The sequence below is a fragment of the Melopsittacus undulatus genome, chromosome 5 (assembly GCF_012275295.1).
Source record: "Melopsittacus undulatus isolate bMelUnd1 chromosome 5, bMelUnd1.mat.Z, whole genome shotgun sequence".
Taxonomy (NCBI): Eukaryota; Metazoa; Chordata; class Aves; order Psittaciformes; family Psittaculidae; genus Melopsittacus; species Melopsittacus undulatus.
The window spans coordinates 57,747,878-57,759,450 of NC_047531.1; the positions used below are offsets into that span (position 1 = coordinate 57,747,878).

Sequence of the window (11,573 nt, forward strand, 5' to 3'; positions counted from 1 at the left end):
TTGCTGTAAACATGTATTCAAAATGAGGGACAGATGTCTGACAAACACTGAAAAAAAGCAGCACTGAGAAGTCAGGAAGCTAGGTTACAAAGAAATACGTATTTTGTCAAATCACTTCATCTGCCTCATGGTACACATACTTTCAGGATTCAGACTGTGAAACACTCCCAACCATGACAGCACAAGGTTTGCTTTTGAAAAAGAGGAACACAGGAGATTAATGGATAGCAACTGATTTCAGCAGGTGGGGCTCTGAGAAGAGGTGCTAGGAGAGCTTACAGCTAAAGCAGTGAGCAAAGAGATGCTGTGCTAGGCAAACAGGACTTAGTTGATCTGCAGTGATGACAGGCTTTAGTATTTTCTCACAGGTAATGACTGGTTGCAGAAAAGAAGGTGCCTTAGGCCTTTAATCAAATTGGTCACCTTAAAGCTATGAAATGCCCCACCCAGCACTAATTATTGCTATTATAACAGTAATAATGGAATCAAAAGTAACAGCTGTTATTCTTTGACTGCTGCTTTGCCAAGGCTGGTATTTTGTTTGATATGGAGCAAAGAATCTTAATCAACTTAGAATCACCCTTTGTTACAGAAAGGTTTTGCCCTTTTCTGAGTAAAACTCAAGTTTCAACAAGTTGTGAAAATAATTCCATGTTTCCAGTTTCCCTATTTCCAGTGTTAACACCTTATGGAGTGTTTGTGTGTCTGTGAGGAAGATTAAAACAGGGATTTGCTCATGCTTTTACAGTATGTGTTATCCATCCCTCAGTTGGACTGTGGCAATTACTACCCCTGTAGTTGCTTCTTTTGCCTTCTACCACCTTCACCTGTTGTTTATATAGGTTTTCATGTGGCCAAAATAAGAGGCAACTGCTTTTAAATGCAGTAACTGGGAACATCAGCAGGTGGTCTCAAAATCAGGTGAGTCACCTCTTACTAGTTCTATTTTTGAAACATCAAAATAGGTTTGATTCTGTGCCACCACACTTGCTAAGAAAGCAGAGTATCACCATCAGCCATCTGTTCAATGCACAGCTGGAAAGCGTTCACTTCACCCAATCGAGGGTTCTGAAAACTGCCTGCCAGGAGCTAGGGAAGCCCTGCACCTAACTGAAGAGGTCTGCAGCCAGCTATCTTTGTGCTTAATAGGGATGAACTGCTGACAGAAACTACAACCAAATTACAGATTCCAGCATGTCATGATCCCTCCAGACTCAAATAAAAGTACATGGGGATAAGGACGGAGTGCAGCACACTACAACCTGCAGCCTCCATGGACCCCATTGCTTCATTAGAGGGTTATTGTTAAGCTATGGTATACTACAAAGCTCCACATCTTTCCTAGAAGCTATCCTTTCCTCAATTGTGTTTATAATGCCTTTTATAATTTCCAGCTCTTCTGTTTATTTTTATATGGGTGTAAGGAGGTTTCTTTCTCTTCAAGTCAAATCATAGGGCCCCACTGTTTCTAGCTCAAAGTCTCTCTAATGCTGCTAATCTCATATTAACAGCCTACTGACACAGAAGAGACCACAGAAAAGACTGATTGCCAGTCCTCTGGCCCTGTGACCTGACCGTGTGCTGCTCAGATCTGGATTAATGCTTGAGGCGATTTACCTCAGGAGGTGTTGTTATAGGTGCCTGTGACTCTAAACTCCTCTCAAACTGCCTGGCAGGAGAAGGAGGAGGGGAACCTGTGAATCCACAGCTGATGCGGATACAAACAAGGCTCCTCTGAAACTCACTTTTCCTATACAAAATTAAGAAAAAAATCCCCTCGATTTCAGATTAAAGGCAAGAAGCTGTGCACCAACATCCCACCCAGGACACAAAAGCCTCTGTGATGCTTCCTCTTACTACCTGTCACTGCCAGCAAGTTTGCTTGACTTTGCTGTATTAACTTTCCATTTACTAGAAGTTGTTATCCAGGAGTGCAGACAAACACACTGACTTGCTCCAGTAGAGCCCTGCTGTGCAGGCTAATTCAGGTACATGAGTGACTCAGCTTTAAAAACAGTTTAAGCCATTCACATTTAAGGAAAGATGGAAAACCAGCATCATTCTTATTTGCTGATGAGTGTCAAATGTAACACTTTGTTTCCCTGGCCCAAACAGCCTCAGGCTCCTCTCCAGGACAGGACTGCATCTCCTACATTCACTGTGCTGTGGCAGCTGTGCTGCTCCATGACTCTACATAGTAGAAAGAGGGTGCTGGGATGACGGATCAGGCTGACCAGCTGCACTTGACGTCACCCGGCACAAGAGAATCCACACGCTGCCTCGTAACTGCACCAGGAGTATGCCCAACTGCCGTGCAGAGAAACAGAGGCAGGAGCTGATGCCACCCACAATCAGGTCAACATCCAAAGCTTCATGCATGCCGCAGTGTGAAGCTAGAGTGTCTCTGATCTCCATTAAGATGATTCTACTTCGGGATTATTTCATTTTGCTCGTTAACAAATTGCCAGTAAAACAGGTAATTGCTCCTGGCCTCTAGTTAAACAATCCTGTTACTGAGTTACTGCTATTTGCAGGTCAGAGAGCTGCAAAAGGTTTGGCCTTCAAGGCACCACACTGTCCCCTCTAGGAAGAGAGGTGAAGTACAAAAACATTCGACCGTGCCTTACAGAGAAATTAACTTTACCTATAATTATGGTCATTACAAGGCTGCTTAAACAACCTTGGCTTCTGAAACAACCACACTACAATTCATACAGATCTTCTGTTTAGAACAGTGCCTACCTCTCCCCAACCATTCCTTGCCTCTAATGCAACTGCAGTAAGTGTTACAGGTCACAGATATTTCCATAGGTCTTTATTAATAAGGAATATCTTCAGCTGCTCCTGCTGCTCACTTACCAACCTGAAACAACAGCCCATTTCAAAGTCACCTCCCTTACCCACAGCAGCCAGTTCCAGTGTCACCAGTGCAAGACTGCACTGCCCTTCTAAGGGAACAATGCTGCTCCCCATCAAAGAGATGCCTGGACAATATTTTTGCACATCACAAACTTACCTTGGGTTTGTGCTGTCTTGCTCCTTTCCTGAATCTCAGTGGGGAGAATCCAGCCAGCATGAACCTTTTTCAAAATTGATTCCCTTATCCATATTTGGGAATTTGTGCTGGGCACTAGCTGGTACGAGGCATGTTCTTCCCACAGTGCACTTTGGGACTTGTAGTTCCCCAAAAGGAATGTTGTTTTCCAAGTTGCAGGCGCCAAGCAACAGAAACAGAAGTTTGAAACGCCTTTACCTCTGCTTTCACTTATCTGCTGCACCCTTCCTTTTATAATGTTTCTGTGCTGTGGTTTCTCCTTAATCAGTTTGAATCCCTGGGGAATTTATTCTGCAGATAATGGCAGCATGCAAACCCCTGGGATGCACCACTGAGCAAACGCTGCTGCTGCCACTACTGTAAGGGGCAGGTACACAGTCCTGCATCCTGGAATGAGAATGAGAGTTATCAAGCTTTTAAGTGTGCTCTCCACACTTTCTTCCCCGTTTCCAATGCTGCAGTGGCATGGAAATCCTCTTTTAAAAGATGTGCTCCACTTTTCAACATGTTCTGCATTAGCCTGATTTTTTATTTCAATAAATAAATATAGTGGGGAGTCAGCATTGCAAAATAAATCAATCTTGCCCGTCTTGTAGAGATTAACTTTTGAAGGGAGTTTGCACTGACTGCCATAATTACTTTGTAACCAAGACACCCTATTGTTTTTGAATAACAGAAGAAGAATGTGTATCGTTGCCTGCAGGGTGCTGATAGAGACAATGTTATTGTGCCCGAGCTCCAGTTTCTTTGACAGATTAAAACCGTGCGCACGGGGCGATTGAGGAAAAGTAGGCCAGAAGAGGAGAGGGCCCGGGAACCTTTAGTACCCACGCCAAACCCCTTCTCTTGCTTGCTCACTCCGGAGCCTCTGCCGAGCCCTGCTGCTGGGGCTGGGCTGACGCCCGGCGGCCGTGGGGAGAAGGACAGCGGCCGCTGCGGCGCCATGGCCCCACGTTTAGCGGAAGCGAGGCGGAGAGTGAGAAACTGAAGGGGTTTTAGAGTGGACCGGTACCGACGCCCATCCCGGCACCATGACCCCATAATCTCCCGTCGCGGCTTCCCGGGGAGGAACCTTGGTAAACCCCGCTTTTAAACCACTGATGTTCGCAGCAACAACTGCTGGCCGCGTCTCCCTCACCACGGATGGACTACATGTCCCGTCAGCCCGCGGGGCGAGGACAAGATGTCCGTTGGGGCGGCCCTTCTGCGGCCGGGAGGCGGTGGGGAAGAGGGTTGCCTTGAGGCCTGCTGCTGCCGCGGGGCTGCTGTTCATGCCTGAGTGGAGCTGAGCTGGGCTGAGCTGAGCTGAGCAGAGCAGAGGGGACGGCAGCGGTGGATCTGGAGCCGGAGCCGGGCGGGCGACGAGGCACGGAGGGGCGCGGTGGGAGCCGCAGCCCTCCCGGTAGCCCTTCCACCGCCACTATGAGGAGCGAGCCTCTGGCCCAGGCGGCCTCGCTGCTGGAGGAGGCGACGGACCTGCTGGTGTTGCACCGGGACTTCGCTGCAGCTGTGGAGAGGTGTGAAGCGGGCTGCGACAGCCTGGGCCCCGGAACAGGCCCTGAGAGGTGCGAGCGACCGGCGGGCCACCGAGCGGGGACAGGGCGGCGCTGGAAGTGGCTCGGTATAGCACCGGTGTCAGGCTGGCTGCTGACTGCAGGCCGCGTCTGCCCTGCTTGTGGGGTTTTTTTTATTCATAGAGGACCTTTTGGGTTCTATAAGCCTTTTTGTGTTTGCTTGTTTGTTTTGTCAGGGGATTAGGAACCTCGTTGGTTCGATTATGTGTATTACTGCCAATAATACGTATGGTCGTTGCTGTGGTTTTGCTTAACTTTGTCTTAGTTATCTAGATTAACAGAGGGCGGCACTGTTGCCTAAATACGTACTAGTGGCTTGGCTTTGGTGTCTGCTCATAGCCTGTCTGTATTTACCTGTTTCATGTGAAGGGCTCTCGTGTGTTTGAGAAAAGCAAAGTGTGCTTCCCCATGTGCTCCTAGAGATCTCTTGTAATGAGTGGCCTCCTGAATTGGCCCCTCACTACAAGATAGAGAAAAGGACAACAGAGCTGGTGAAGGGTCTGGAACACGAGTGTGTTGAGGAATGGCTGAGAGAACTGGGGTGGTTGGCCTGGAAAAGAGGAGTCTCAGGGGGTACCTTGTCACTCTCTACAACTTCCTGACAGGAGGATAGAGCCAGGAGGAGGCTGATCTCTGTTCGCAAGTCACAGGTGATGGGAAAAGAGGAGATGGCCTCAAACTGCACCAGGGCAGGTTTAGACTGGCTATCAGGAAAAATTTATTCACCAAAAGGGTGATCAGGCATTGGAACAGGCTGCTCAGGGAAGTGGTGGAGTCATTGTCCCTGGAAGTGTTCAGAAACCGTGTAGATGAGGCCCTCAGGGATGTTGTTTAATGGCAGTTGGACTTGATCTTAAATGTATTTTTCAACCTAGTTGATTCTATGATACAGATTCAGTGCGTCTTCTCAGGGGGGTGAATTTGCCTTTTCATCCAAGGTGAGGAGGTGGAAAGGAGGAGAAGCAGCTGCCAGAGAAATGTAGAGTACCTAGGCTAGGCTGCAGCTCACTGAAGTGGATGCAAGGGGTTGTCAGAAGTGCTTATTTGGGTATCTCTTCATTACCAGTTCTGCAGAAGTGAAATGCTCCCTTTGTGTTGTGGGGATTCAGGCACTGGCTGAGATGAACCGATGGAGAGAAGTTCTGTCGTGGGTCCTGCAGTATTACCATGTCCCTGAACATCTGCCTCCAAAAGTTCTGGAACTGTGGTGAGTTTCTGTCTGTGGCTGTCAGATATACACAGGGCTTGCATTAGGTTTAATGGCAGGCCAGTCTTGAATATAGCGTGATATTTTCACTTTGTGTGGTGTGAGGATGAGACGGGAGCCAGGGTCAGGCCTCTTCTTGACCTGTGTGTGCTGAACACACATGTGCACTGTTTCATGGCAATAAAATACAAAAGAGGTGATGCTGAGAAAGGAACATCAGTGATTGTACTTCCTGTCCACCTCAGAAATCTTTTGTTGTTTAAGTGTTGACCCTGATACTTGCCTTCATGATAGCTGTCTGTGGATAGCAGCTGTCAGCAATCTCAGCTTTTACAGAGAGTTAGTGTACTCTAACATTTCTTTCTTGTGTTTCAGTATCCTGCTGTACAGCAAAGTGAGAGACCCCCAGGTGATGCTGGAGGTTGGCAGCAGCTGGCTGACAGACCAAACCAACAAGAGCCTCCCTGAGTACTGTTCCTTGCTGGAGCTCTATCTGTTGCATGTGTTGCTTCCACTTGGCCGGTTTGAGGGAGCAGAGGAGCTTGTACGTGGCTGTGGTGTTTTTAATAGCCAGCAGCAGCTAGCATTTCTCGGGACCATTTGTGAAAGCCGATGTCAATGGGCTCAACAGGAAGAGATGCACTTGGCTGCTGAAGAACAGCAAGATGCAGCGACAGAAACTGTTTTGGGTAGGCTTTCCTGCTGTTGCTTGTGCTTCTTTTTTTTAATCATTTTATTTCAAGTTAGTTGCTACCTTGTCAAAGGGCAGCAGGTATTAACTATATATCAAGAATATTGTCATGAGAAGCCAGCCATGAGGAAGTCCTGTTGTTTACCACAGAAGGAAATAGAAGACTTAGTGATCCATTTGCTGAAAATTACAAAGTGCGTTTAGTCTCTGTCAATGTCAAGACATGGGAATTACTTTCCAGGTTCAAAAGCACTTCAGATTTTTAAATTTTATTTTTTAAGGGAAACTAAAACTCCCTAGCAATCCTTTAGGTGGATGTTTTGTTGGCTCTCCATACTCTCTGCTATATATCCACTTATAGTTGAGCCCATTTAGAAAAAAACATGTCTGGCATTTAAACTACTACTTTCCCTCCAGAACTGTAAATCACTTAATGTTGTCTGCTAGGAGCAAAGCTGGTACTACTGTGGTATAAGAGCATATTATACTAAAGCAAATACCTAAAAAAAAGTATAATGAATTGTATTACAAAATAGTACTGTTTCTCTGTTTCCTATTATAAAAAAGGCAAAAAACTCAAGCCAACTCATAAGCGATCAAACTAAGAAGAGTCTTACTTTAGTATTTTAGTTTCTTGTTATGTTTTTGTGATTACTTTTTTTACTGTACTTTGTCCTAACAGCCTTTTTTGTTCTTGTACTTTAGGTGCTTTGTCCCAAAAGCTCTTGAACATGTTGACATTGCTGCGTAGAGCACTGAGGTCCATGTCAAGCCACTTCTATTTATTTCCTTACAAAAAGATGCTCTTGGCTACTTTTCTGCTGTATCTTGTGGTGGTGAGATTAGACCCAGGTACAGTACTGAGATTTCAGATTTTTAAAATTCTATTATGGTTACAGAGAATAAAATAGTTGCTTTAATAGGTCTAGTCTGTGTAAATGTCTCGTCTTTGGGAGACAAAAAAATTGCATGACTAAGAACTTACTAGTAGTATGCTGTGGATGGGAGCAGTGCCCTGAGTGAAGGCCCAGGTGCAGAATCAAACAGAAGGTACTAAGACATCTAGGTTTCCATTAATTCTAGCTGGGATTAGTTCTTTCTTGAGATGCATAGTGTGTTTTAGTTTTACCTTTTATAATGAAAGGCTTTTTTGCCACTTTTATTCTGCAGCTTCCCCTACATCGCTGCCATTCATTTATAAACTGGTCCAGCTCTTCCGACAGGCTTGGGCAGCTGTGTTTACTCCAGTCCACAGGCCTCCAATTCAAGACTAGGTTCCTTCCATCACAGACTGTGTTTTTCTCTGCTTCTGTAAAAGCATCAGCTTGTCTTGAGGATGTAATCAGGCTCGGTCTTCAAGGACTGTTGAGATCAGTGGCCTAATTGAGATGACCACCTGTGAACTCCTGCGTGGCAATACCTTCATTTCTTCAGACAGGCAATGGTGATGTGTGGATCTTAAAACCACGCCAACTGTTCCTGACATTTTGCTTGGCACCAGTCTGTCAAACACCAGGGCAGAGCCCACTCTTTCTCTAATCTACAACTGAATAAGAATCCTCCTTTTCAAATACTTTGCTTTGGATGTAGTTCTTGAGTGAGGGTTGTGTAGCAAATTAACTACAGAAGAAGTTCTCATGCTTGGGAATGCTGGGCAGTTCTCTGAATGAGTGAAATAGGTTCCTGGAGGCATGACTGTAGAAGGCAATGGAGGGGAATATTTTGTTTTGCCTGAAGACACCTGAAAAGCCCAGTTCCTGCAGCATGGGATTTAGGACAAGCATGTGGAAGAAAAACACCGGAGAAGGTGAAGCCTATTGCATATGGTTTCTCTTGTGACTGATGCCTCCTTGCACAGGCGCTCTTGATTTTAGTTATATTTAAGCCAGAAAGCCAAGATGGTGGACCACAAGGACTGTTGTTCTGTATCTGCTCTTCTTAAATGCAAATAACAGCACTTTATGCTTGCCTCATGCATAGTAGTGCTTAGGAGCATGTGATGGTGGTAAGGAAATAGATTTATTTTTTTAAACTATATTCTATATTATTATCTAGTTGAACAACAGAAGTTGTAGCACTGTTTTACTCTTTCCCTACCTCTTGCTTTGTTTCTGTAGATGTCAAAAAGTCTCTGTGTCTAGAATTGCCCCCCTACCCTAAGTTTCTGAAGTCCTGGGTTACATGGCAGCCATTTAGGAATGCTCTGTCATTTGGAACAAAAGTTTATTAGTAGGTGGGAACATACACTTCTCTGAGATCCCAAAACATTCCCCAGATCTGTAGCAAGAAGATTACTATCTTTGCAGATCTGTCACTGACTTACACCATTTCCAACCACTTGGGGCAGAAGTTGGAGGTTTGGTTTAGAACATTCTTTTTTTACCCATCTGTCCATCCATCCATCAATAATCCCATATCCCTCCCCAAAGCTTTTGTCTCTGCTAGGACTTCATGCCAGAAGTAGCACATAATGCTTCACCACATTAAAGTTATTTCTTGCAAACTCTGCTCGCATAGGAAAGAGCTGCACTTGATATTGCTAAATGATTCTACTCGTAAGTGTAGTTACTGCAGCCAGGTTACTCTGCAGCCAGCGTCTGGTAGGAAATCAGGTAGAATAAAGCCCAGAAGATCTGTCTGGAGTAATTTCTTGAACAAGCCTGACTCGGTTGTGTCTACTGGCTCCCCACTTTGCAAGGCGTCTCTTTATGTCCTTTGTAAAGCAGTTAATGAAACAGCAAACTGCACTCTGAAGCCAGGCCAAATTCTGACCAAACTATTTAGGTAACAACAATTTTTTTGCTCTTGTTTTCTATTAACATTTTTAGTTATATGTCAAAGGTACAATTTTGGAGGTTGGGACCAATGGTCTGAGCAGGCCACACATTGTTTACAGACTGCTGTTAAATGTCTTAGCTGTTTGTTTACCAGGACTTAAACATTCAGTTTGATTTTTAAGTGTAGACTGGTAACCTTCACTTCTTTTGAGTACTACTGATTTAGCATTTGTATTGTATTTAATCCTTCCTGAGAGGGCAAGAAGGTAGAATTTTGCAATTAATACTAAATCAGCAATATTTAATTCTCACAATAAAGTGACTACTGATTTACCTCTTTGTTGCTTATTTTTGCTGTGATTAAATGTATGAAAACTTCTGGGTTTAATGTATTGATTCTCTGCATTTTTCAGATAATTTTTGAAAATATTTCACTGTGTCCTTATTGTACAGGTGTATTTGAATTAAGTTGAGGACTTGATCAGTGGGAATCTAACGAGATCATAGAATCATAGAATAGTTTAGGTTGGAAAGGACCTTAAGAATATCTAGTTCCAATCCTCTACCATGGGCAGGGATGCCTCACACTAGACCATGTTGCCCAAGGGTCTGTACAGCCTGGCCTTGAACACTGCCAGGGATGGAGCATTTACCATTTCTCTGGGCAACCTGTTCCAGTGCCTTGCCACCCTCACAGTAAAGAACTTCCTCTTCATATCTAACCTGAACTTCCCCTGTTTAAGTTTAAACCCATTACCTCTTGTCCTATTGGTACAGCCCCTGATGAAGAGTTTCTTTCCAGCATCCTCAACCAATGATGTTGGTAGTGTATAAGTCTGTATTTCATAGGGGTTCATAGAGTGCTAATTACTTTATGTGAAAGATCCAGCAATATATATTTTTGTTTTCAATATCCCATTTTTCATGTGGGATGACCAAGACCAATACTACCAAGAATGAAGTACCTGGTATTAATCTTTAGCTATATTTTTCTTGGTGCTCTCATTGTATCATGGAGGGAAAAGACAGAGCTATGGGGATCCTATTGTTTAAGCCTTGTCAGAGAAAATACGTATGCACACTGTGGGTATATAAACTTTCTGCTAGTAACTCCAGGTCTAAGAGCAAATTACAGTTCTGCTTTTTTGTTTTGCCATCTTGTTAGATGCAAAAAATTTGCATTGGCTCATGTTGTAGGCAGCTGAAAGGCTGAAGAACAGTTGTCTATAAGGAGATGAATGGAGGTCAGAAGTATAAGGAACAAATATAAGGAATGGCTGGCAGAAAGAGGAGGCTTGGTAACTTAGCACCAGGAGGCAAGAAGATAATCTCATGTGCTTTGTTCACAGATGATCAAATAGTCAAGTGGAATCCCTTGCAATTCAACCTGTTCCCCAAGTCATTTCAGTCAGCAGAACCTAGGCAAGCTAACTGCATGTCCACCATTCACTTACAGTCACCTCTATCAGAAAGATGCCATTTAAAAATGATGCCACCTTTTGAAAGTGTAAATGAAGAAATTCTGACATGGTTTTAATGTTCACAGCATGTTCACCAGCTGTTAGAGTTTGAAGGAAGGGAACCAGCTATTTGTGAAGATGCTCCATACATGTTAAAATTCTGGTTGTAATTTGTCTTCTTTTTTACAAATCCCAAGGTTTAGCTGGGAGAATTAACTGGGAAGACTTGCTTAAGAGCAGACTTTAGGGCTTGGGCCTGTTGATACCTGAAAGCAGGCTGCTGGCCTAGCAGGAGAGTGAAATGGGATGGTTGCCTGGGAGACATTATGACCTCTCCTGCTTATGCTGTGATGTTGAGGGGACCCTGCCAGTGAGGTGTAGATGTCCTGTCATCTTGTACTAGGCTGCTTCCACAACAGGAGGAACATCAGTAACCAAAGCTGGTGATACCACCAATCAAGAAAGGAAACGTGTGGGAGAAATAATGGTAAGATAAATAATCCAATTATTTTATGAGATAATGAGCACTGTGTTTGGCCTCCTGTTTCCCCCTGCTCTGGTCTAGATCTGAGTGAAGGTGGGAAGCTTGAAGTGCCTTTGTTTTGCTTAATTTTGAGGGCAACAAATAGTGCTCACAGTGTACAAACAAACAATTGTTAGCTGCTTGGTAAATAGAGTCTGATATCTTGAGCTACATTTGTGTTAATGCATTCAGTATAAGGGAAGTTGTGCAGAAAAAGAAGGATGGGGTTGGAAATTGTTTTCTTGAGTAGAAGCTACTCAGGATGTACTTTGAATACAGTATGTTT

The 11,573-nt window shown here is 44.3% G+C and overlaps 1 protein-coding gene across 1 annotated transcript; it reads left to right on the forward strand.

Annotated features, from left to right (window-relative positions):
• The first annotated feature begins 4,039 nt into the window (after positions 1-4,039).
• On the forward strand, positions 4,040-9,637 carry PEX26 (peroxisomal biogenesis factor 26). The gene is made up of 5 exons (XM_005144355.2): positions 4,040-4,620; positions 5,696-5,836; positions 6,212-6,525; positions 7,233-7,379; positions 7,698-9,637. The coding sequence occupies exons 1-5, from the start codon at positions 4,478-4,480 to the stop codon at positions 7,799-7,801; spliced, it is 849 nt and encodes a 282-aa protein (XP_005144412.1). The 5' UTR covers positions 4,040-4,477; the 3' UTR covers positions 7,802-9,637.
• The last annotated feature ends 1,936 nt before the right edge of the window (positions 9,638-11,573 follow it).

Bases quoted from the DNA above. Each gene is read 5' to 3' on its own strand.
- PEX26 (XM_005144355.2), top strand. From the start codon at position 4,478: ATGAGGAGCGAGCCTCTGGCCCAGGCGGCCTCGCTGCTGGAGGAGGCG. The intron at 4,621-5,695 runs GTGCGAGCGACC...CTTCATTACCAG, and splicing joins CCCGGAACAGGCCCTGAGAG to TTCTGCAGAAGTGAAATGCT. The intron at 6,526-7,232 runs GTAGGCTTTCCT...CTTGTACTTTAG, and splicing joins AGCGACAGAAACTGTTTTGG to GTGCTTTGTCCCAAAAGCTC.